Consider the following 27,296-nt stretch of genomic DNA (forward strand, 5'->3'; position numbering starts at 1 on the left):
TTCCCATTTTTAAAAAAAGTTAAATTTGTTAATTTTATCTTCACAATGTGGTTTATTGCCATGAATTTTTTTCTTAACACAATATAACAACTATAGCTTGAGGGAAGGTATCTGTTACATGTACATCTGTGTAAGCACCCTCTATAGTGGCCACACCAACCAGATGCCTCACCATGAATTAAATGCTCCGAACTTCAGTCCACATTCTGGGGAGAAACATAATTAAACTCACTAATAAGTCTAATGAGAGTATATGTTTAAAATAAAAATCTGTATTAAGTTGATAAAAAGGAGAGTCCAGCCTGGAAAATGAATAGAAAGGTCACTCACTATATTCTTGAGGCATTGAGTGGTCAGTAGACACACAAACCAGACTGAAAATTTTGCTAAGCATCTTCATAGCTAACTGATACACAACATGTTCAAAAAGACACACATATACATAAGGGTACTATTGTCCCATTATACTTCTGCTGCAGTTTGACTGAGGTGAGGAGCTTGTATTGGGTGGAGTGGGTGAGAGGGGAAAAGAGGGGAAGAGAGGGAAGTGTAAATCGAGGGAGGGAGAGGCAGCAAAGCAAAGGAATAGGAATGTGGCACTGGTGAGGCGTGGGGAGTTGCATGTGGCATATAGTGAAGTGGAAGAGTGCATTTTGAAAGGGAGAAGGAGACTGCAGAGAGGAGAGAGAATGAGTGTAAAATGAGTGAAGTGAGGGACGTGGGGATGGCAGTGGAGGTGGGGATGGGATGGGCTAGCAGAGATTGAGGATAAGCGAATTGTGGTATTCGAGGAAGTGTTGTAAGGTTTATTCCTATCTAAATACCTCACAGAAGCTGTGTTTTGGGGTGGGGTGGAGGATATCCAGATGGCACAGGATTTGAAGCAGCCGTTGAAGTCCAGCATGTTCTTAGTAATGTCTTCTTCTGCTGGTCGGCCATTCCTGCTGTTACACACAGTTTGGCAATGGCCATGCATTCGGGAGGGCAGTTGGTTGTTGGTTGTATCTACATGAAAGATTGTGCGAAAGTTTAAGCAGTGGTGGTTTATTGACATGACTGCTTTTAGGTGGTGGTGCCCGTGATAGAGTAGGGGATGTCTGTTCTAGCACTGGAATAGGATGTGCTATGTGAGTGCACAGGTCAGGTCTAGCACCTGGGTCTTGTACAGGTATATGATTCATGTGGCAATGTGTTGGGAGTACACCACAGATATGGTTTTTTTCCCTACTTGAAACAGTTATGGGTATCTAGTGACATGTCCGTTGATCTCATGTCATAGACACTGGTAGAATAAAAATAAACAAACAAAATCAGTGATGTAATAATATTTCAGTGCACTTATTTTTAACTGAAAGACGTCTTTCTCTTTCTAAATTGCTGTTCAATAAATGTATGTTGTCTCCATTGTGTTTTTAAAATCATTTTCATGTGAAAAAAGACCTTGAAAAAACTAGTAAGATCATAGGCATCTAGAAAATTTCACAGTATTTGTCAGGATTTTTCAGTAAAATGTTTTGCAATAGTAGTTCACTATCTTATAGGTAATATAAGAGGGCATACCTTGTGCCAGTACATGGAGTATAAATGCATACAGCTGCTGTTGCTGACAGCATCAAGCAGAACTAAACACTTAATGCCAGACATGTCTTAAAGACAATTTTGAATGTGAATGTATATGCGAGTTGTCATGCTGTTAGTAATAACTGTTGATATGGTTAATACTTCGTGATTACACTGCTGTATGTGTAAATTGTTGTTTTTGGTCTCTGAAGAAAGCCCGACCAGTCAAAGGCTTGTGCATATGTGAACATTTGAAAATGGCTTCACAACTTAAACTGTTCAGCAGTGCAAATGGAAAAAGGATATAGAGTGAAACCCCATTTTTACACTTTTCAAGGGACTTAAAAAAAACTGGTGTAAAATGTGGGAAATAGTGTTGTAAGCTGTAAAAATTACGTATAGGATACCGCCTTGCACTCAGTGTATGATATATGTACATAACAAGCATCAAAAGATTTGTCAGGGACTTGTTTATTATCTAATGAAGATTTATTCTTGAATAAAAATTGCTGATGTAACTGGAACTGATAACTGTTTGGGAAGTGGGAACGTTTTGACTCAATTTCGTATGTCATAATCAATGTTTTTGAAAGCCCGCAGCAGTCATTCATTATTTAAATAATGAAATACTGCACTAGTTACATATTTTCTCATGCTTAGCATAACGCTTTTTGAGAATTTTTTCTCATTGTCAAGTGCAAGTATGTAAATAAGTATTTTGTATGGTGTTTGAATATGTGTTATTCTGCATCTCTTGCACTGTAGTTGTCTTTTTGAGGTTATTAGGTTCTGTACCTCGTCGGCTATGTAGAACACACACACACACACACACACACACACACACACACACACACACACAAACACAAACTATCACTCACATTGTTTTTTGTGTAACATTACTAAAATACATATGTAAATACTGCACTTGACAATGAAAATAAATTCGCGAAACACAGTTTGCTCAGCATGAATAAAATATGTAACCAGCACTGTGTTTAAACTGAAAACATTTGAGCAATGCGAAGTGAATGACGGTGTCAGCTAGTGCTCCAAGTGGCCATACACCAAAACACGCTAAATATGGTTTGAGAAAGGTCTCACGATGTTCACAACAATCTTGAAATTGCATTTGCACAGTAGAGACATTTCGGAAATGGTTGTGATTGGTCAGGATATCTTCATTCAAATGAACCTAGTTACTCACATGCCATCAACCACCACGCCAAGTAGAGCTTGTTAGCGGCGGGAGATACGACATGAATTGTTCCAACTTTAACACATTTACCAGTTCAAATCCGCTGAGTAGAGTGCCCTGGTGTCAAGAAACTTAACCACATAATATTTGTAAACACTACTGGACAGCCGACATCATGCCAGCGTCATTTTATCTCTACAAACATTTTTTCATAATGCGTAAATCGTGGGAAAATTATAAATATGTTGACACAAAGTATGGTGCAAATTAACATTGTTAGCATAGAAAACGTGATGAGACCGATAAAAAAATGTTGTAAACGGTAGGAAAACGTTAATTATGGGAACGTAGAAGTGGGGTTACGCTGTAAAGAAATTTTACCGTCTGAAAAAATGTTATCATGTAAACATTTTTGTGCTGTGAGTTTTCTTTTTTTAAAAAAACCTCCATGATGTGGGTCTCACCTAGAATGATCGTGTTGTCAGTGGTTCATTAAACTGTAACAATGCTTTCCTTCCAACTATACTGATTGGATGAAATGATTTCAGACTTTTACTATGTAGCCACTGTCCTCTAATGTATGCATTTATTCTTTATTGTGGGGTCCAAATAAGTTTGTACTGTATATGGTAACACACGGTTTTATTTGTGTAACTGTGTACATAGTAGCAGGGCTGGATTGATGGTTAGGTGCAGACCAGCATTATTACTGCAGTTAATCTCCCATAGTGCCTGGTAAATCCATATTCTGATGTTACCAGTTCCCTGGTGTGGCAGTGTGGAGCCCTAAGACTGCCACACTTACTCCTCCTACAACGGAAAAAAAAAGAAAAGAAAAAAATGATAATTGTTAGTTTACAAAAATACCTGAGAGTCCAGGTAGAATTGAACTTTTCTGTATTGCATCATCACAGTATCATCCTTTTCTCTTGGCTTTGAAACAGCACAGTGCTTGTGTATAGGTGTGTGGCAGCCACAGTCTGAGTTTGTGGAGATGGGGATGAGACAAAGGCCCATCCAGTAGTGGCTGACAATTCAGCAACATCTTCGGCAGTCGGGTATGTTGATCTACGACTGATAGACACGAGTTTCTTTTCCTCAGGAGAGTCAGTGTCATGTCACCATTTTACAAATGGGTAGTGGCTGTTTTAAAGTGCTCAAAATTTTACGTAGCAGGCCTCAGTACGAAAAGGGATTGCAACTCTTCCATCTTCCACACCATTAGAAGCTGCACAATGTGGTTTGGTGTCATTCTTCTGAGGTGATTGTCATGCAGTTGCAGCATGGTTGAGAACACCACTGCCTCCTAATTGGTGGCCTCAGCTGGATGTCACTCATTCTGGATACATGAAACACAATGTCTATTTCAAAGTAGCGATGCAGGTCACACCTCCCAGTGTCAGATCTTGTAGTAGTAAAGCTTCTGGCCAACTCACAAACCTGTTGATCACTGATAACCGTCAGGCAGCAGTGGAAATTGTGACAAAAAGGTAATGGGCTGAGAAGACCCACAGGTGTCACGAGTTTCTGAGTTGTGCCTGGATGTCACTTTGCACTGGTGACAGGGAACTCGCCACTGGATCCACGAGCAGCAGTCTTTCTTCATACGAGACCCTAGAAGCATTGTGCTTTGTGTTATCAGTACCCTAAAAGTGCATATGCTTGGATGACTTAATACGTGCAAGGATGTGTGCTTAGTAACTAATATTAAAAAAAAAAAAAATTATAATACAAGGAGCATCATATAAGTCCCAGATGCTACAACTGATAATAATTATGTACTCAATGCTGAGGAACCTTCCTTTAACCTGATGTATCAATGTTTGTGCCTCAATGATGGTCACTCTACCAAAATTGATTGTCGATGTTGCAGCATCATTTGATGGTTTTGTGATGCTGCTCTTTAAATATATTGAAGATGTACAGCACTGTTAACCAAAAATAAATGTTGGTCTGTCAGGAGATAGCTTCGTGTTCCTTCAACAAAAATCTGTCCAACTGCAAGATTGAGATTATGTAAAAATTCTCCACTTTTATTGTTGTACCTCTCTTCTTGGAAATGCCTTGTCTGAAAGTACAAACATTACTAAGAATTTTTCAAAAAAGGAGTTAACAGAAAATCCTAGGAAGTTCTGGTCTTGCGTTAAATCAGTAAGTGGCTCAAAACAGCATATCCAGACACTCCGGGATAATGATGGCATTGAAACAGAGGGTGACACGCGTAAAGCAGAAATACTAAACACCTTTTTCCAAAGCTGTTTCACAGAGGAAGACCGCACTGCAGTTCCTTCTCTAAATCCTCGCACAAACGAAAAAATGGCTGACACTGAAATAAGTGTCCAAGGAATAGAAAAGCAACTGAAATCACCCAACAGAGGAAAGTCCACTGATGGGGTACCAATTCGATTCTACACAGAGTACGCGAAAGAACTTGCCCCTCCTTTTGACAGCCATGTACCGCAAGTCTCTAGAGGAACGGAAGGTTCCAAATGATTGGAAAAGAGCACAGGTAGTCCCAGTCTTCAAGAAGGGTCGTCGAGCAGATGCGCCAAACTATAGACCTATATCTCTGACGTCGATCTGTTGTAGAATTTTAGAACATGTTTTTTGCTCGAGTATCATGTCGTTTTTGGAAACCCAGAATCTACTCTGTAGGAATCAACATGGATTCCGGAAACAGCGATCGTGTGAGACCCAACTCGCTTTATTTGTTCACGAGACCCAGAAAATATTAGATACAGGCTCCCAGGTAGATGCTATTTTCTTTGACTTCCGGAAGGCGTTCGATACAGTTCCGCACTGTCGCCTGATAAACAAAGTAAGAGCCCACGGAATATCAGACCAGCTGTGTGGCTGGATTGAAGAGTTTTTAGCAAACAGAACACAGCATGTTGTTATTAATGGGAAGACATCTACAGATGTTAAAGTAACCTCTGGCGTGCCACAGGGGAGTGTTATGGGACCATCGCTTTTCACAATATATATAAATGACCTAGTAGATAGTGTCGGAAGTTCCATGCGGCTTTTCGCGGATGATGCTGTAGTATACAGACAAGTTGCAGCATTAGAAAATTGTAGCGAAATGCAGGAAGATCTGCAGCGGATAGGCACTTGGTGCAGGGAGTGGCAACTGACCCTTAGCATAGACAAATGTAATGTATTGCGAATACATAGAAAGGAGGATCCTTTATTGTATGATTATATGATAGCGGAACAAACACTGGTAGCAGTTACTTCTGTAAAATATCTGGGAGTATCCGTGCGGAACGATTTGAAGTGGAATGATCATATAAAATTAATTTTTGGTAAGGCGGGTACCAGGTTGAGATTCATTGGGAGAGTCCTTAGAAAAGGTAGTCCATCAACAAAGGAGGTGGCTTACAAAACACTTGTTTGACCTATACTTGAGTATTGCTCAACAGTGTGGGATCCGTACCAGATCGGGTTGACGGAGGAGATAGAGAAGATCCAAAGAAGAGCGGCGTGTTTCATCACAGGGTTATTTGGTAACCGTGATAGCATTACGGAGATGTTTAGCAAACTCAAGTGGCAGACTCTGCAAGAGAGGCGCTCTGCATCGCGGTGTAGCTTGCTCGCCAGGTTTCGAAAGGGTGCGTTTCTGGATGAGGTATCGAATATATTGCTTCCCCCTACTTATACCTCCCGAGGAGATCACGAATGTAAAATTAGATTCGAGTGCGCACGGAGGCCTTAAGACAGTCGTTCTTCGCGCGAACCATACGCGACTGGAACAGAAAAGGGAGGTAATGACAGTGGCACGTAAAGTGCCCTCCGCCGCACACCGTTGGGTGGCTTGCGGAGTATAAATGTAGATGTAGATGTATTTAACATTGGTCTTAAGTTTTCATAACTTTTGTTGTATGTCATACATTTTATTTTTTTCTACTCTACTGGTGCTGCTTTGACTGTATGGTGTTTGATTATTTCTAAATTCTTTTTTATGAATTTCTTATTAATCCACACACATGGTTAATTAACATGTATTTGTTTTTGCACTGATGTGCCTGTTTTTCATTCTGCTGCATTTGTTTTGAGTATGGTTTTTGTGCCCACCCATCTACAAGTTACAATGTATTGTGGCATAAAGCATAGATGCATAAAATGATTGTAAATATAGGTAATCGTATGGTGATTTGTAAGGAGATAATAAAGCTGACATTTCACAGTAACAAGCCATAATAAAAAACTTTTGCTGTGGTAATAGATATTCCCTTCAGTGCTTTTGTTCACTGTTTATAAACATTCTAACCACACCTCAGTTTTATAAGGCTTACCTAGGCACATCGGGTACTGACTAGGTGGACTCTTATCTCCCTACCTGCTCATTTTACTGAGATGTATCCTTCAAAATTTTTTCTTTATCCTCCCAGTGGGAAGGGTGGGTAGGTCTCAGCACTTGATTGAATGCGAGGACTTGTGTAGTCAGTCCTCTGGATTCAGGACTCATTCAGAGTGCTGCTATTTACAGTAAAAGAACACATGCTGCTGGCCAGAGTGTGTTTTTAATAGTCTAGCAGAAAGGGAGTAGTTTTAAGAAGGTTTCACTCTCCTATATCCAAAAGTGCTTAGAAGGAATCTGTGGCTCTTTAAAGTCAGTCGAGTGCTTGAGCAATGGGACACTGTTAGTTGAAACTTCTAATTCCCAGCAAGCAGCTAACCTCCAAAAAGCTAGATGCCTCGGGGACATACAATAGAGACAAAACTGCTCAACACCTGGAACTACAACAAAGGTGTTGTGACTTGCAGGGATCTACTTGACATTCCCAGAGAAGAACTGAAAAATGAACACATTTTTGATGTGCAAAACATGATGAAAAGGGTGAATGGTGGTATAGTGAAATTGGACTCCTTTATACTTACTTTTGACAGCACAAAACTTCCAGAGCATGTCAAGGCAGGTTTCCTTTGCCTAAGCATGTGGCCTTATTTCCCCACCCTAATGCACTGTTTTAAGTGCCAGCACTTTGGGCACACTACTGTAGGATGTAAGGGAGAAGCCACTTGTGGCAAATAGGGTAAGGCTGCCCAAGAAGTAGTTGGATGTTCATCTCTTGCTACATGTGTAAACTGCTCTGAGCCTCGGCCAGCTTGGTAAAAAGTCCACTTTAATTTCATTGGTCCTTTTTAAGAAACTTTCTGGTTATTGCTTTCTCTTGTTTTCATTATGTCATTCATTGTCCATCTGCGGTAGCAGACGTGACTGTGAAGGCCCTGTCATAGATATTTTCGATAGGAGGACTCTTGCACCTTGGTTTTGGACAATAGTCCTCAGTTTGTGGCACAGTCTTTCAAGGACTTTTGTACACACAATAGCATTCACCACATCATGGCGTCTCCCTTCCATCTGGAGTCAAGTGGCAAGGCGAAATGGCTTGTCCAAACATCAGCCTGTCTCAGGGCATTTGGACAGCACGCTCAATGGATTCTAGCTGTCATCCATCCACAGCTAGTGAGGTCACTGAATTGTCACAGTTCACACCAAATATCAACTTGTGGCTTGCCACTGGAAACAGTTCAGTCGCAGGATGATTGCGGGCCCCCCACTCTGGCTGTGGGCCCGATGCCTTGTTCTTCATCGGCCCTGGAAACTCTGGGAATCAAACAGGCTTGGTCATGCCCACCTAACCCAGTGGTTGGTGCTTCATCAGCACCGATCGCAGACTCGCTTCCTGCAGCAGGTGCCACCATCAGTGAGGCTGGAAGCCAGGTTTCTTTCACCAGAGCATCTCCTCTCCAGTCCGTTGTCATCGCTGCCCGTGTCAGCGCCCCTCAATATGGCCTCTAACATCCAGATGGCTCCTGCCCCATTGCCGGTTGTGTCCACTGGTTGCACCAAGGCCCACGGGCAGCAGGCATATCCTCAGCCCACTCGCTTTCACATTCGTACATGATGGGCCAAGTGTATCAAGAACTTCTCACGCCTTTGGCTGTCGACTGATGCCATGGACATCTCTTCAGTCACAGCATAGTGAACAGCGACACCTAGTCTTTGCCCCCTCCCTCCCCCCCCCCCCCTACCATCCTCCTCCTCTGCAGGGGAGGAAGAGTGATGTAACTCTATGGGTACTACAGTACTACACCTACTTCCCCAGAGCAGATGTAAATCGGGCCATTACGTGAAGTGCAGTGTGCACTGACATTCACATGGTCCACCTTCAAGTATCCGAGGCAGTTCCAGGGGCAGCCTAGTCACCAAGCACTATCACCAGTTCTGCTGTGCATGCACAGTACTACACCAGTGGCACCTGATGTTGATAGCATCTTTATAAGGGCATGCACAACCCTTCAGGCCCTCAGTCGCTAAATGTGCTAAAGACATGTAAACTACTTTCATTGTATTCTTCTTGATGTCACTCTGTGACCTAATAAATTGTATCCCTTTTATGGCTTTGTGTTCCTTGTTAGAACAGAAACATTGGCACTAAATGAAAACTCTGGCAAATGCAAAGCGATTAAGAATACAAGAGGAATTAGAAATTCAAAATGACAAAACATGCCGCGATAGTACATCCTGATCGTCACATCCAGCTATTAAGTAGCTATGCAAATAACATATTATTGTAGCCAGTTGTAAATAGTTCTGTGTGAATCACTATACCTTAGAGGACATCACGTAAATGAACTGTTCTGATGTGGCTGAATAAGATGACAACAGTGATACATGTGTCTAAGCAATTAACTAAAGAAACAAGATAAGCAGGAAATAAATCAGTGAAGTAGTAAGGTGGAATGGTGCCATGAGCTGCTGATGGAGATCTCCCCTAGCCATCATCCAATGGTCAATTGTGCAGCCACAGATCAAGAATTATCTCAACATTCTAGCAGTGATAAGGGTATTATAACACTGATGAATTAATTCAGTGATTGGACTGTATGTGATAGATTAGTGCTCCTGTAGAAGAGCAATTCTTTGCCAGTACACCATGGAAGTAATTTTCCACCATGAGCATGTGAATGAAGATTTTTGACACAAGATATTGTAGTAGACCATATTTGTGTAGGACCTTTAGGTCGGAGTTATGATAAAATACACAGAAAATAATTTAGGAGTAAAGGGAGCAACTCACTACATAGTAGAAGCATTGAGTCATCAACAGGCACACACAAAATAATGAAAACTTTATCACTTTCAGACGAGTCTTTCAAGAAGCTAGAGTAAAGTCACAGTTCCTGTGATGGTAACAGACAGAGGAAGTTAGATTTCAACATCTCTATGGTAGCAACATCATTTGAGATGAAGCATTAGCCCTGCTGGACAAGAATGGAGAAGGGAATGAAGAAACCATACTGGCATCTACTTGGAAAAGAAACTCAGTTAATGTGAAGCACAAGAAAGGCAGTGTGTGCCATGTTCCATCATGCATTCTGATGCATTATACCAGCTAAGTGGCAGAAACGGTCATTGCATATTGTCAGGGTTCCAGCTTCTAAAAGTTGTAAATGATTTGAACATTAAATGCTGCCTTAAGGAAGCTGTAGCTCTACTGCTTTCCTCTAAGGGAAAACCCCCATCTTGGGTCTCCTGCCATATTGTGACAAAACATGTCTGACTTATGGTTGCATGCAATATTCAATACTTGTGCATATCACAACAAATATAATTCCTTAAAAGTGCTGCACATTTGGAAAAACTGTTGACTGAACGTGTGTCATGATTCAGCAGTTAACTGTTTAGTGCTCCATGACATTCAGTATCAGTGAACTGTAGGTCCAGACAGGTGAAGCCTGATTACATGTTATTAATATGTTTGCATTGACTTTTATCTTGGAATGTTTGTGTTAATCCTAATCATGTAGGCATACATTAAGTGCATTTTTGATAATTCTTTTGTGCTTTTGCGACTGCCACTGCCCTGGGGAGGCATTTACATAAATAAATTATGTTACTGAACTTTGTCTTCAAAAAGAAGTGTTGTTTTTTCATTATTGAATTTCTTGAATTTTTCAACAGCAGGTAAGTGTTTCACTTGTAAAGATTAGAGGTTCATCAAAAGGACAGGCACAAGCTTATGATAATACAAGAAATTATTTAGGGAATATAAATATTGACCAACTTAAACTGTTAATTGCTAATATCTAGCATTCATGTGCAACTTGTAGATTAATTTGTACTTACAATGATTTATTCAAGAAACTTTAAAAACACTCATATGACTGTGTGACTAACAACAATTTTTATTTTTCTTCTGCTACTGTTATGCAGCACACAACACACAATAAATCAGTATGTGGACATTGATTGTGTGTTGTATACTGAACAAATATAACTACTGACTTAACGGTGACTACCTTAGATCCATAAGATTGATAAAATCTTTTCTTAAACTTTTTCTTCTTGGTATGCAGTATGTTCCAGTAATGTATGATCTTAGGGACTTCATATAAGTTACACACGTCATCTCATGCTACAGCAATTGTGCAACGAGACCGGCGTGTTGCAGAAGAGAAGGTTGGAAATCAGGGAATATCAGGGAATTCCAAATGCATCAGGGAAGCATCAGAAGGGGGGGGGGGGGGGGAGACTGAAAAAATCTCATATTTTTTTGTCTCAGTAGCATGAAATTGTTTGTTTACTGAAATGTCATGCTTCGTCACTGGCTGGGCACAGCTGAGTACATGCACTGCTTTCAGACTCTTCTCATTCTTACTGCTTCTCCCCTTCCCACCCCTCCTCTCAGCTTGAGGTCAGTGCTGCCACCACTACTAGCTGCTAGCCTAGCAGCTGCCAATGAGAGGCAGGGTGACATGAGGAGTAGTTTGTTTGGATGTGATTATCGGAGCTTATCGACACAGTGGCCAGAGACAATGGTCATGTGTGCATGAGTTGTGTCTGAGTGATTGTGTGAGTGCACTCGTTTTCTGACAAAGGCTATGGCCAAAAATTTAGTTGTGAGAGTGTGATTGTCTTTTCTGTGTGTCTGTTTGGGGCTCAGCAATCATCTTTACAGTGAGTTGGTACCTATCTTCGTTAGTATTGTAATCTGTTGTGTGGGTGGTCACCGCAGTCTCATTTCATCAACATAGTGTCTGTGATACGTGAATAGCTGGCCACATGAGTGGACTTCCATGACGGGCCAAAACTGCAGGCCATTTCTGTGGGTATCTTGGATTGGACCTGCCAATCTGAAGCCCATAGTTTCCCACTAATGTGTGGGCCCTGCCTGTTGGATCTAGTCTTCCCACAGGCTGGATCTGTCTGTGTGTGATGTAATGTGGCAGATTTTCATAGTTTATCCATGGACCCAGGACTGTGGTGCTCCTCGGCAGGGCAGAGGCCACAAACGATGGATTTCAGGAACTCTGACTGTCTCACCGCAAGTAAATTGTATAGTGCGGCATTTTATAGACATTTTATTTGTTCTAGTACATTTTGGCACTTTGAAAGTAGTTAATATATTAGGAAATATGGATGATAAGAAGAAGAAAATTGTGGCAGTCACTGGCAGTTTGTACACTATGTACTGATGTGTTTCTTGAAAGAAAAAGCACATAATACCTGTAGGATAATAGACATAACACAGTGGGCAATAACCGACAGTAGCTAACATAGTAGAACCAACATTTTATTCGTGGTCATCTACAGTGTTGGTTTACATAACTCTTCCCACCTTATACATTTCTTTCAAGAGGCCTACTTTTTTCTGAACTTGTTTCTGAAAACAGTGAAGGTATTTTAAATCTGTCTTGTGACTCCAACAAAATGCATATTTTTGTAACCAAATGTGTTCTGCTTTATTGAAATAAAATAACATCAGTGTTCTTAATGAAACATATATACCATTTGGCTTGCTTTCTCCATGTAAAAGCAGTTCATTACACAAGATGTTGATGTTAGTACTTAAGATTTTTGCTCACACATTTAGAAATACAGAAGTCCTTACATTTTTTTTTTGTCAACTTATGTCTTTACTTACCCTTGAAATCTCAAAATTTGTCAGGGAAAAATGCTAAAACTTGTCTGGAAATCAGGGAAATATCAGGGAATTTCACTTGGGGAAACTTTTGGCAACCCTGAAATTGCACACAGATTCACCATGAAATATTGGTGCTATATATACCAAATGCAATGTAGTGCCCACCCATAACGAAACAATGCCAACAATTTGACCAAGGCCGCACAGATGTGAGAGATACCAATCAGGAAGGACCACAGATGACAGTGTCTAGGCAGTTAAGGAATTGGTTCGCAGCAATTAAAGAGTGACTATCGCGGATATCGTTCAGCAGACACCCATCTCAATTTGCAGTGTTCATTCTGTGATCTGTGGTTATCTGCAGTATCAGAAATTGTGCTCACTCTGGGTTCTGTAATCACTGTCATCTGCACACAAAACACAAGGTTTACAGTATTTGAGGACTTTCTGAGCTATACTCAGTGGAAGGCAACGATTTCTTAAGCTTCACTATTATGGGCGATGGGACAGGTTTCCAGCATTTCACGCCTACAACAAAGAGAAAATCTATGGAATGGTGATTCACCCCCTCACTCCTATGGAAGAAATGCAAAATTGTGACATCAGCAGGGAAAGTCAGGGCCACTGTTTTCATTGACTGTGAAGGAGTTGTGTACACAAAGTTTGTGGCAAAGGGCACAACCACCAATGGTGATTTGTACTGTGCAACTGTGACATCACTACACATTGGTATAAAGAACTAGAGGTGTGGAAAATTAAGCAAAGACATTGTTGTCCTCCACAACAGTGCAACAACCCACATGGTGTGCACAACATGAGCTTTGCAATGATATTTTTGATGGGAGGTTTGGAAGCATCCACTGTACAGTCTAGATTTTGCAGCATATGATTTCTATCTTTTTAGCAAGCTGAAAGCATATCAGTGAGAAACAGATTTTCCAATGAGGAGGATGGTCACACAATGGTTCTCAGATGGGTCCGTGACCAAGGAGCGGAATTCTATCGTCTCGGAATTTTTGTTTTGAGTCCCTGTTATATAAAAAGTGAGAGAGGACTCATATGATAGCTTGATACTGTAGTGACTATAACAGATTTTCTGTTTTTGGAAAAAAAAGTCACTAGCTTCTTTGTCGCTGAGTTCATACTGGTAGTTCATCCGTTAGAAATATTTGACATGATTACTATTCATGTTGCTGAAATTTATTTGAATGTAGAATATTTCAAATGTCAAAATCTCATTTATTGTTCCTTTATACATATATTAACTGGACCTTAGTCAGCTGATGAGGTTGCTATATAGCCTTTTCCAAGTGGCTGTAATGGTTAGTTCATGTGGCTATACTTCGTTTGCATACTGTATGTGTTTTGACTTTGGAAAATTTCTGTACGATTGTTTCATGGCTATACTGCATTGTATCAGTCAGTACAGCAGATAAAGATGTGGCACACAGACATTTATGAGATTATGATGGTTTTCAAACAAGAATTCATTGTCATTGATGCAGCTCCTACTCTTGCGTACCATAACACTTGATAGTGAGTAGGCTTTTTGAAACATGCTGTGTATAATGGAACAGTAAAGGAGAATTTCACCACTGAAATGGTAGCTACACAAGAATTCCCTGTACTAAGTTAACATGACTGTGGATAAATTTGTCTTCATAGATAACTTCACATATTCCATATAATGTCTTCACAGATATGTAGTTTAACAGCTTCAATATACAAATAATTCTGTGGATACCAGTGTTAGAGTAAAAAAAAAAAAAAAATTGTGGTAGTTGTTTTACATCCTATGTCATCTTTAACTATTCTTAAATGCTGCGAAAATATAACAGTTTTCTTGGTATTCTGCAACATCATCTGCAATTGTGACAGTTGCCATCAGATGATGATCAAAGATGATGAAAACCACTTTGCAAATAAATAATTTTGTTTTGTAACTGTCATCATGCCATGGTAATGCTTAATGGAAAGTTCAACTAACATTACTTTCATCAAGAATTAACAAAAGCATTTGTCTTCTTCTGCTGTGTGAATTTAGCATTCTGTACAATGAGACATACTGATAAAATTTTCTTATGCAATAATGCTAAAAATATATACATAAAAGATTCCTGTTGTGCAGTCTTAGTTTGTCCACAAAGTAGAAATGTTTGATCAACCATTGACTTGTGCTGGTATTTATCTCCTATATTCAGACCATTTTCAGAACAGAATTACTACAGGTCTTACTACATTTTCTTATAATTTTTCAGACATGTATAGATGACCATCATGTTTCTTCTGTTCTCTTTTATTGTGACACTTTTCACTGCAGCTGTCATGGGAACTTCTAACTAATATATTATGTACCCTGCATTTAAAATGTTCTGATAACACTTAGGAAGTGAGAGCTACAAGGACTCAAACATGGTTCTGGAACATAAAACTGAAGTGCCTGAGAAAAAGTGAAGCACCCAGAACACATGTCAATGTAACTTTGTACATGTACACATGGTGATTAGAGTTGCAGTTCTTTGTAACAGTCAAATGGCCCCCATTTTGGTTGTGTTTATTGTTGTTACCAGGCCTGGTATAGTATACACTGAAATGACAAAAGTCATGGGATACCTACTGATATCGTGTAGGATCTCCTTTTGCCTAGGGTAGTGCAGCAACTTGATGTGGCATGGACTCCACAAGTCAATAGAAGTCCTCTGCAGAAATATTGACCCATGCTGCCTCTATAACCATCCATAATTGTGAAAGTGTTGCCAGTGCAGGATTTTGTGCACAAAATGTCCTCTTGATTATGCGCCATAAATGTTCGATGGAATTCATGTCGGGCAATCTGGGTGGCCAAATCATTCACTTGAATTGTCCAGAATGTTCTTAAAGTCAATCATGAACAATTGTGGCCCGATGACATGGCGCATTGTCATCCATAAAAATTCCATTGTTGTTTGGGAACATGAAGTTCATGAATGGCTGCAAACAGTCTCCAAGTAGCTGAACATAACCATTTCAACCAATGATCAGTTCAGTTGGATGAGAAGATCCAGTCTATTCCTTGTAAACATAGCCCACACCATTATAGAGCCACCACCAGCTTGTACACTGCCTTGTTGACAACTCGGGTCCATGGTGTCGTGGGGTCTGCACCACACTCGAATCCTACCATCAGATCTCACCAACTGAAAACGGAACTCATCTGACCATGCTACGGTTTTCCAGTTGTGTAGTTTCCAACTGATATGGTCAGAAGCCCAGGAGAGCCACTGTAGGCAATGTCGTGCTGTTAGCAAATGCATTTGCGTCAGTCGTGTGTGCCATAGCCCATTAACGCCAAATTTCACTGCACTGTCATAACAGGTATGTTCATCCTACATCCCACATTGATTTCTGCAGTTATTTGATGCAGTGTCTGTTAGCACTGACAACTGTACACAAACACTGCTTCTCTGTCATTACGTGAAGGCCATCGACCACTGCGTTGTCCACAGTGAAAGGTAATGCCTGAAATCTGGTATTCTTGGCACAATCTTGTCACTGTGTATCTCAGAGTATTGAATTCCCTAATGATTTCTGAAGTGAAATTCCCATGCGTCTATCTCCAACCACTGTTCATCATTGAAACTATCTTAATTCCCACCGTGTGGCCATAATCGCATCGGACACCTTTTCTCATGAATCGCCTAAGTAGAAATGACAGCTCCACCCGTGCATTGCCTTTTTATACCCTGTGTACACAATGCTATTGCCATCTGTACATGTGCTTATTGCTGTCATATGACTCAGTATAAAGTGATGTGAAAAGTACCAGATGTTGAGTGATCACTGTGAAAGATACGGAGATGGTGTGTACTAATGTGAGGCAGCATTTTAGCAGCTGACATAGTTTGAAAGAGACCTTATTATGGCTCTCCATTTGGTTGGCTGGTTGATTCCTGGAATATCCAGATTTGTGGGGCATTTAGATGCAACTGTGGGCCATTATTTGGCTACATGGAAATGTGCAGGCAGGCAGACTCATCCACGTACTCGGCCACGACTGACCACCGCTAGGGGGGGATTCCCATATTGTGCCCAAGCCCATCGTAACCCCTTTGCGTCTGTGCCTGCCATCTGAGAATGAGTGAAAGACTCCCAGCAACGTTCTATGTCATGCTGCACCATTGGTAGCCAGACTAACAAATTGTCCCATTGCATGGGCTGTCATTAACAGCACGACACAAATGACTGCATCTGGAGTAGTTTCATGACTGAGAAGCATGGACTGCTGATGAATGACACCATTTAGTGATGAATCACAGTTTTGCACTGCCCAATATGACCATTTTCAGCAAGTATGGCAGTGACGAGGGGAGAGGTCCCATTCATCCAGTGTTTTGGGGAGGCACAGCGGTGTTCTTTGTATCATGATGGTGTGGGGAGCCATCAGTTATGACTTCAGGTCATGGCTGGTAGTGATTGAGGGAACTCTGACAGTACGATAGTACGTCACGGACTTCGTGCATCCTCACCTTTTAGCTCTTGTGCAATAATATTATTGTGTTATTTTTTAACGGGATAGGGCTTGTCCCCACACTGTACATGTCTCGGTCTACTGTCTGCATGATGTTGAGGTACTCCTGCAACCACCAAACTCCCCTGATATGTCCCTGTTAGAAAATGTGTGGGATTAGCTCAGCTGTGTTCCGGTACCAGTATCCAGGGTATCGAGGACCATCTACAACAGTTGTGGGAAATCCTGCCTCTGGAGAGGATCGAAAAGCTTTATGACATCCTTCCTGACCCAATCAGTGCATGCATCCAGGGCAAACAGGGTGCAATATAATACTGATAAGTGGGCTCTTACTGCCAAGTTCAAATTTGACTCGATATTGTAATCGCTGAAATAACGTAACATACTCTCTCAACTTGTGAAGTTCCATTCTTTTCCTCCTCCCCTTCGTGGTGCTCAACCTTTTCTATCAGGCATTGTAATATACAGTGACAGTCATAAGGAGAATGGCACTTTTTTGACTTCACAGAGTTTTCAAAAAGTTGTTTACAGTGTTATTTAAATGAAATAATTAATTAATTGCAGAGGCCATTCTTTATAGACTTACCTGACAAGTTAGCTCATAGAAACATATTGTCTCAGTTTATGTGATCGCTCTAAGCTTGTTGATACCAGTGCCTACCAATTTTAATTGTATATTACAGCACTGAGGATGGTCACTAAGTGACCAAAAACCAATTTTGCAGATAATAAAACAAAAAAATACGACCAATGCTGTTTCTCCTTCTAATTATATCAATTATCTGGTCGTGGTGCACAGAACACTCCATGGAGTCACCAATCAAGCGAACTTCACTTATGAAGGTTTCCTGAATAGAGAAAAAACACTTTTCTGTTGTAATACTATCTGCAAGCTACTGCATGCAATTGCACAACATTAGATACTGCAGTTATTAATATAATATTTATTTTTATTTTTTATTTATTTTCTGTTTTATAACAGCAGTTTGTATCAGTCTAATTAAACTAAATTTAAAGTCTGACATTGATCAGGCATCATTTTGTGTGAAGTTTGGAGTAGGAACACACAGGCTGAGGGTAATGAGAGAGTAGCAGCCATAATATGTAGTATATTGCTACATTTATTGCTCTGTATTGTGTGAAGATGATAACTATGTTTTTTTTTCTTTTCTTTCTTTTCTTGTGCAGTTGAAGGGATCCTGCCTGAGTGTTTTGGATGGGCACTTGCGTTATGTAACATCCTGTGCATTTTCTCGTGATGGATCATTGCTAGCATCAGGTTTGTACATACTGAAATATGTTACATAACTTACAAGTGGTTCCTCATCATTCATAGTACATGGAACTGACATTTCTTCTCTTTTAGTTTCTGTGTAGGAAGTGATAAAACTCTGAAACATAAAGAGACATAACCTATTAGAACAATTGAAAACTCTAAAGAAAATGAGAACTGACATGAGTGAAAAGAGGTTAATTAAGAAAATATAGTGTCTTTGATCTTAAAAGTTACCGAAGATCAAGGAAAACAGAAAATTCATCAAAAAATAATAAAATAGAACAGAAGTCACTGACTCAAAGTAATTCTGTTTGAATGTAGAAGGATAACTTGAGAACATTTCCTGTATTTTGTGATACGTGTATTTGAATGCAGTTTGGATGAACTTAAAAAGAAAAAAAAAACCACTTCATTTTGCATGTAATAAATTGTAAAATTATGTTATGTCTTTGTAATAACGTTTGGGTGATTTCCACTAACATCTGTTTGGCACCGAGAAAAGAATGAATACAAACTTGGCAGATGTGTAAAATACTATAAAATTTAATACAAAATTAATTCTTCTGTAAGATATACAAAGGTCCAGCAGTGTCCTATCTCATATGGTCAGGGACTTTGGTTTTATGGCAACCATCAAACAAATTGGAAATGTGAAAGTAAGATTCAATATGTCTCATCAATGCCCAAGGGCATAATAGCAGCAAATGAGTGGGTGCAAATGGAGCAGTATGATCTGTCATCAGGGGATAGGTGGGTCACGGGCAATGGCTAATGAAGGTTGAAGCCAGGAGGATTATGGGAATGGAGGATTTATTGCTGCTAGAGTTCCCATCGGTGCAGTTCAGAAAAGCTGGTGGTTGTGGGGAGGATCTAGATGGCACAGGCTGTGAAACAGTCATTGAAATGAAGAGCCTCATGTTCGACAGAATGCTCAGCAACTGGGTGGTTCAGCTGTTTCTTGGCCACAGTTTGTTGGAGGCCCTTCATGCAGACAGATAGCTTGTTGTTTGTCATGACCATGCAGAACACAGCACAGTGGTTGCAGTTCAGCTTGTAGATCACACGACTGATATTGCAGGTAGATGGGATAGATGATGATTGTGACTGGACTGGAGTAGGTGGTGGTGGGAGGATGTATGCGACAGGTCTTGCATCTAGGTCTATTACAGGGATATGCTCCATGAGCAAAGGGGTTAGGAGCAGGGGTTGTACAGGGATGGATGAGGATATTGTGTAGGTTCGGTGGATGGTGGAATACCACTGTGGTAGGGGTGGGAAAGATAGTGGGTAGGACATTCCTCATTTCAGGATATGATGAGAGGTAGTTGAAACCCTGGCAGAGAATGTGATTCAATTGCTCCAGTCCTGGGTGGTACTGAGTTATGAGGGGAATACTTCTCCGTGGCCAGACAGTGGGACTTTGGTAGGTGGTGAGTAACTGGAGAGGTAAGCTGCGGGAGATCTGTTTTTGTACAAGGTGGGGAGGTTAATTACAGTCTGTGAAAGCCTCAATGAGACCCTTGGTATATTTTGAGAGGGACTGCTCATCACTACAGATGTGATGACCATGTGTGGCTAGGCTGTATGGAAGGGACTTCTTTGTATGGAATGGGTGACAGCTGTCGAAGTGGAAGTATTGCTGGTGATTGGTTGGTTTGATGTGGATGGAGGTACTTATATAGCCATCTTTGAGGTGGAGGTCAACATTAACGAAGGTAGCTTGCTGGGTGGAGGTGGTACAGGTGAAGCAAAAGGGGGAGAAGATGTTGAAGTTCTGAAGGAATGTGGATAGGGTTTCCTCACCCTTGATCCAGATCACAAAGATGTCATCAGTGAATCTCAACCAGCTGTGGGGATTGGGATTCTGGGTGATTAGAAAGGGTAAAGGGTTCCTCCTGATGGTTCATGAATACGTTGGCATAGGGTGGCACCTTGCGGGTGCCCATTGTCGTACCCCAGATTTGTTTGCAGGTGATGCTTTCAAAGGAGAAGTAATTATGGATATGGATGTAGTTGGTCATGGTGACTAGGAAGGAGGTTGTAGGTTTGGAACCTGTCAGGCATTGGGAAAGGTAGTGTTCAATAGCAGCAAGGCCATAAACACTAGCGAAGATGGCATCAATAGTGACGAGCAGTGTTAAATGAACAGGAAGTGTTGAGGGTTGGTGATTGAAAAGGTTGGTATCTGTTGTTTAGGAGGGTGGGTTATTGGTATTAGGCTGAAGGTGTTTGTCTACTAGAGCAGAGCTTCTCTCAGTGGGGGCACAGTAACCACCCACAATGGTGTGTCTTTGGTGGTTGGGTTTATGGAGTTTAGTTAGCATGTAGAAGGTAGGAGTGTGCAGGTAGTGGTAGGGGTGAGTAGAAAGATGGACTCCTGGGAAAGGTTCTGAGATGGGTCTAAGGATTTGAGGAGAGACTGGAGGTCCTGCTGGATTTCTGGAATGGGCTCACTATGGCAGAGTTTGTAGGTGGGTGAATCTGATAGCTGGTGGAGTCCTTTTGCCAGGTAATCCATGCGATCAAAACAGTGGTTGAGCCTTTGTCAGCAGGTAGGATTATAAGGTAGGGATCAGTTTTTAGGTGGTGGATTGCTGTTCTTTCTGCGGATGTAAGTTAGCTTCCACATTGAGCGATTTGAGGAATGATGGTGAGCCAAGGTTTGAGGTTAAGAAAATCTGTGATTTGAGGGCAGTGGGTGTGTATCATGGTTGGATGGAGGAGTGAATTGAGTCAGACAGGGTTCAACATTGGTCTTTGGTTGAGCCTGAGTGGTAGGGTTGGTGGCGAAAAAGTGTTTCCACTTAGGGACCAGAGAAGAAGAGAAGGTCTTTAACAATTACTGCATGATTCAATTTGGGAGCGGGACAAAAGATGAGGCCTTTTGAAAGGACTGATGCTTCTGTAGAGCTAAGGCTTTTGGAGGAAAAATTCATGGCTTTTTTTGGATCTGTTTAGGCTCAGGATTTTGTATGGTGGCGGGATTGAGTTTGTCTAATTCCGATGGAGGCCATTTTGGCCAAAAGCTTACTTGTGTGACAGTATTTCTGTTGTACTTATCTCCGACACAGTATCCCCACTGTATAGTGAGTAGCAATTTATCCTTCTCATAATATTGTAAAAAAAAATGAAATTATATTGCTAAACACCAAAGAAAATCAGAAGCAAAGAACACTGATTTCAAAATAAACAAAAAAATCACAAAACAAAGAGAAATGATTGCAAAACAAAGGAAAAAGTTCGCTGGATGAAAAGATAGCTAAACAGAGAGAAAATGTCATTGAGTGAAGAGAAAGAGCATTGAACACAGGAGAGAGACTGCCAAATGACAAAAAAGTGACAAATAACAATTACAGATAACACATGGACAAAACAAAAATTATATTATCAGGAAAGATGACTAATTGTATAAAAAGGAAAATTCACTCCAGGGAAGAGTGAAACAGAATGGCTGACCACTATTTGCCTTTAAAGGATGAAATTCCAAATACTGCCAATAAACACGTTTAAATGTGGAAAAAATTATTATTTACCTTCAGGAGATGAAATTCGATAAACACATTTAAATGTGAAAAAAAGCTATACCCAGTCTTTTGTGCTGTTAGTTCCTTCTTCAGGTGGACAGGAGGATAAGTTGGGAAAGTTTGGAAAGAAAGGATGAATCACTGAGACCCATGTCATGAGGATGAGGGGACAAAGATCAAAGATTTGGAAACATAGAGTTGGAAGTGGAAGCTTTGCTAACACTGTGACCGCTTCAATCCAGAGATAATAGAATAACATAGTGAGAAGAAACATAGATTAAGAAGAACAGAAATGTAATGCAGCTATCAACAGTACTAGGAATTTCACCCTTTGAAGGTAAATGCCATCCAGCCATACTGTCTCCTCGTAATTTCATAACTTTCTCAAGTGAATTTCCTTTTTGGTGCATTATTGTGAACCATTTTCCATGTGGCAAACCAAAGATTCTGTTGTCGCTAGGACCAGAAGTGTCACCAAGCTCCTGTATTAAAAGGAGGCATTAGGTGTGTGAACAGAGGAAAAGTGAGAGTAAAAGAAGATAGTTTTATGGAGGATGTCGTTTCTGAATGTGCTATTGGACCCAGGCACAGAACTATGGAGGGTTTTTAGTGCTGGTTAAGCTGCAGTGACAATACCAAAGAGGACCAGAGGACTGAAAAAGGAAAGAACATGTTTGTACAGTAAGATGCAAAACACATATGGACAATTAATCAGTAAGAACTTTGTTGATAAGTGCAGAAAAGCTGTCAGTATGCAAAGGCAAAATTCAAACAGAAACAAAGCAACAGTAATTAAGGAAATGAATACTACCACTAATAAAAAATGAAAGTTTTTTAATACAAAGAGAAAGAGAAATTCATCACTGAATAAATAGAAGAGAATGAGATAGAATTAAACACAGAGGCGAGAGCACTAAACTGAGAATAGATGTTGCTCAACAAAGGAAAGAGAATATTAACAAGGAAATTAGATTACAAAGAAGGCAGATAGCTAAAAAACAAGATATCACCAAACAGATGAAAATGACCTCAAAATTTATAAAAAAGAGGGTGGCTAAAACGTCAACAATCACAGAAAGAGATTGGAAAAAATAAGGAGTAGAAAAGCTAAATTAACATATGGGTAACGACATACAGTGCAGTCAAAGGATGTAACAGAGACGTGTTGAGAGACAACAAAAAGTGAAGGAATAATTATTGAAGATTGAGGACATTTTCAAATGCTAATTGGGGGTTATGTCATAAGTTTAGACAAGGTATGGAGTGAACAAAGTAAGAACTTAAGAAGGAAACAGAACAATTGACAGCCATGAATTGCAGAAAAAAACTGAAGATGGTGGGCATACAAATGTTAAATTCAACTAATGAAAGGTGCATTGACATGTATGTGACTTAATGTTGATTGAGAGATGCCAAGCTTTTCGAAACAGGTATAGATGTCATCAGCTTTACCTGCCCACTCAACTCCTATGTATTAAAAAGTGGTTATTCTGAATTTCTGAACTGGAGTTTGATGACATTCCTGGTGTATTTCATTGTGTTAATATTGTGTGAATTTAAGCCACAGGATATTGGCTAGAATTAGCCATTTTACAAAACGACTATGACAGGAAAATTGAGGAAATTTGAGCTCCTACAGAGGCAGCAGTTATTCTTCTAGTACACCATTCATGACAAACAGGAAACGGATGAACTAATAGCGGTACTCAAAGTACCTTCTGCCACACACTATAAAGTGGCTTGAGGAATATAAATGTAGATATAGGCGTTCCTTAAACCACTGTGCATGATTCTCTGTTGCTTAGGCAAGAGTTGGACTGAAAAATGACTTGCCCAGTGGGGAAGATTTGATGTGTGTAAGATCGAGAATAATATTGACATAAGTCACAGCTTCCATCAGTCTTTTTGTAACAAGCGCAAACTCAATTGAGTGCTCCTGTGCCATGATACCATTGCTACTGGTGTGTTGATGCACTGCTTTGCACTTGTCAAGCTGGAAGGAAGCATTTCCTTACACAAATTATGATATTATGTAACAGAAATCATGATTCATTTTCATTCTTGTATGGTTATAACAAAATATTGCTACGTTCTCTTCAGTCATAATAAATAACCTACATCTAATACATACTCCGCAAGCCACCATGCAGTATATGGCCTAGGGTATGTTTTACCTCTACCAGCCATTTCCCTTTCTATTTTACTTGCAAGTACAGCAAGGAAAAAAGACTGTCTATATGTCTCCATATGAGCCCTGATTTATCTTATGTTCGTGGTCCTTATGCAAATGTATATTGTTGGCTGTATGATTGTTATGCAGTCAGCTTCAAATCCTGGTTCTCTAAATTTTCTCAAAAAGAACATCACCTCCACTCCAGGGATTCCCTTTTAAGTTTGCGAAGTATCTCCATAATACTTGCTTGTTGATTGAACCTACCAGTAACAAATGTAGTGGTCTGCCTCTGAATTGCTTTGATGTTTCTTAAGCCTGACCTGGTGGGGATTGTAAATGCTCAAGCAGTACTCAAAAATGGGTCGCACTACTGTTCTCTATGTAATGTACTTTGCAGATGAACCACACCTGTGTAACACACTCCCAGTGAACCAATATCAGCATTCACCTTCCCCAGTACAAACCATACATGGCCATTCCATTTCATATTGCTTTGCAGCGTTATGCTTAGATCTTTAATTAACCTGACTGTGTCAACTAGCACAGTACTAATACTATATTCAAACATTATGGGATTGTTTTTCTCACTCATCTGCATTGGCTTACATTTTTCTACATTTACAACTAGCTATCATTCATCATGTCAACTAGAAATTTTTTCTTGAGTCACTTGTCTTCCTACAGTGACTCAATTGTGACATATTCCTGTACACCACAGCATCATCAGCAAACAGCCCCAGATTGCTGCTCACCCTGTCCACCATAATATTTATTCATGTAGAAAATAATAGCAGTCATATTATAATTCCCTTGGGCACTCCCACTCACACTCTCTGGTAAACACTTACTGTCAAGGACAACATACTGGGTCATATTACTTAAGAGGTTTTCGAGCCACTCACATATTTGGGAACCTATCCCGTATGCTCTTACCTTCATCAACAGGCTGCAGTGGGGAACTATGTCAAACTCTTTTTGTAAATCTAGCAGTATGGAATTTGCCTGTTGCCCTTCATCCATTGTTAGCAGGATATCATGAAAAAGAGGGGCAAGCTGAATTTCACATGAGTGATGCTTTCTAAATCTGTGCTGATTTGTAGGCGGAAGCTTTTCCATCCCAAGGAAATTTATTATACTTAAACTGAAAATATGTTCAAGAATTCTACAGCAAATTGATGTTAAGGATATTTGTCTGTAATTTTGTGGGTCAGTTATTTTACCCTCCTTATATACAGGGGTGACTTCCGCTTTTTGAGTTGGCATGGCACATACAAGACTTATCTCCTGCAGATCCTGCCCTTAACTATGTGCTCTGAGACATATTCTTCCTCATCCAGCATGTTTTCCTCGAAAGATGCATTATAAAATTGGCAATGATTTTGAACTCTGTGTTTTGACTGATGCACATTGCCTTTCATATTTACTAACAGTTTTAATCATTTACTACTTTTTATCAACACTATTGACAATGTCAGTTGAACATCTGATAATCCTCACCATTCTCATGATGATTATACCCACCTGATGCACTATGAGAATTTCTCGTAGACAAATTCACTTTAATAAGAAGTTTTCTATTTTCTGTTTGTAGAACTAACCTTCTAAGCATCTAATGAAATGTCGGAAATGATAGGAAAGTATTAAGAGAGGTGACCAGTATAAGAATTTAATGAAACAAAGGTGTTTTGGGTATGTGAGATATTTTATTGAGCAAAATAATCAGGAGTCAAAGACAAGGATGAGAAAACTATCAGTGATAAAGAAAGCATGACGGAGTTGCTTAGTCTCTGAAAAAATATGAAACACAAAATTTGTGATATTAGGACATTTTCTTATCTTGTTATTATGGAAACAGAAGTAACAGACCATGTAATTGATTTATCTTCTATTTTCTACATAGTTCCGATGACATTGTGCGTGTAGTGCATAGCTTTTGTTGTGACATTCTTAGATGTTAGTTTCTACATGTAGATTTCGAAGAATAATTGCATCACTTATTTTGAATGTTTCTTGTTCTTAAAAATAGGTTCCAATGACAAGACCCTTGCAGTATGGGACCTGACGGGAAACCTGAACGTAGACTCAGAACTGACAAAACCATGCTCTGCCCTACGTCACTATGCCAACAATAATACCGAGGTGAGTACAATGAATGGATTTGCACGAGTACTTTGTCAGTGGGAAGAAATCCATTACAGCTCATTTCTATTTGCATTTGTATTCATGTGGTGCTCATTTTTGTCTTTTTGGATCTATAAATTCTTTTTTCGAGAAGATCACTCAGATTCTTAGAACTTTTTAGGTGATGGCATTGTTTTTAAAACAGTGTAAGGCTCCACAGGTGGTCTTGCTTGCCTCTGTTCTAGGACCAGTAGACATTCTTGAGAGAAATCACATCAGACGGATGAATTTTTCAGAAATTTGTGAGAGATTGGTACAAATTAGGGATTAAAGTTTACTGAAACAATGTGGCCAGCCAGGACAATGTACCTGTGTATGTGGTTTTCAAATAGCCTTCAGATAGAGGTAGAGTGATAGGGAAGTGTGTGTGGGTGGAATGAGGTCTGCATATGCATAGTGTCAGAGAGTGGGCAAATAATGTCTGAATTGCCAAACTGTGTTGCTGTGGACAACAGTCAGGTTCATTTGCCTGTGGTACATTGCATTACATGTTCAAATCTGTGAGGAGAATGATAAATTTTGAAACTGATGTCAATTAATCGCCTACATGAGAGAAATCTTAGTTCTCATCTTGACTACATTGTGTCCACTGCTTCACTGCAATAGTCTGCATGACGTGTGAAGAAGAGAACAGCTAAGTGGTAATTTCAAGTACTGTGATGAATATTCACCAGTCAATTCGCAGATAGGGACACCAGACTGTGTTCAGAGTAAAGACACTCTGACTATCTAAATTTTACCAGTGAATTGTCAAAGTATTATGATAATGATTGAAGCAGAAGGATCTATAATGCCCAAGTATTAATAACAAAGTTCCCAAATTTATCATCCTCTAGGAAAGTTCTCAGGCTCAAATTATTCTTTGGATCGATAGCTCGCTAAAACCCAAAGTAAAAAGCTCTGAGAAATTTAGCGAGTTGGGGAACATTTATCAGGACAGGTTAG

General features: G+C 40.0%; 1 protein-coding gene across 2 annotated transcripts in view; it reads left to right on the forward strand.

Moving 5' to 3' along the window:
* The window catches only part of LOC126248147 (WD repeat, SAM and U-box domain-containing protein 1-like), a 195,236-nt gene that overhangs the window by 43,993 nt on the left and 123,947 nt on the right, over positions 1-27,296 (forward strand). For both annotated transcript variants that reach the window (XM_049948883.1, XM_049948882.1), the window contains exons 7-8: positions 18,386-18,476; positions 26,197-26,309. In XM_049948883.1, the coding sequence (XP_049804840.1) occupies positions 18,386-18,476; positions 26,197-26,309 (204 nt within the window). The remainder of the gene's footprint in view (positions 1-18,385; positions 18,477-26,196; positions 26,310-27,296) is intronic.

This window comes from Schistocerca nitens, chromosome 3 (genome assembly GCF_023898315.1).
Source record: "Schistocerca nitens isolate TAMUIC-IGC-003100 chromosome 3, iqSchNite1.1, whole genome shotgun sequence".
Classification (NCBI taxonomy): Eukaryota; Metazoa; Arthropoda; class Insecta; order Orthoptera; family Acrididae; genus Schistocerca; species Schistocerca nitens.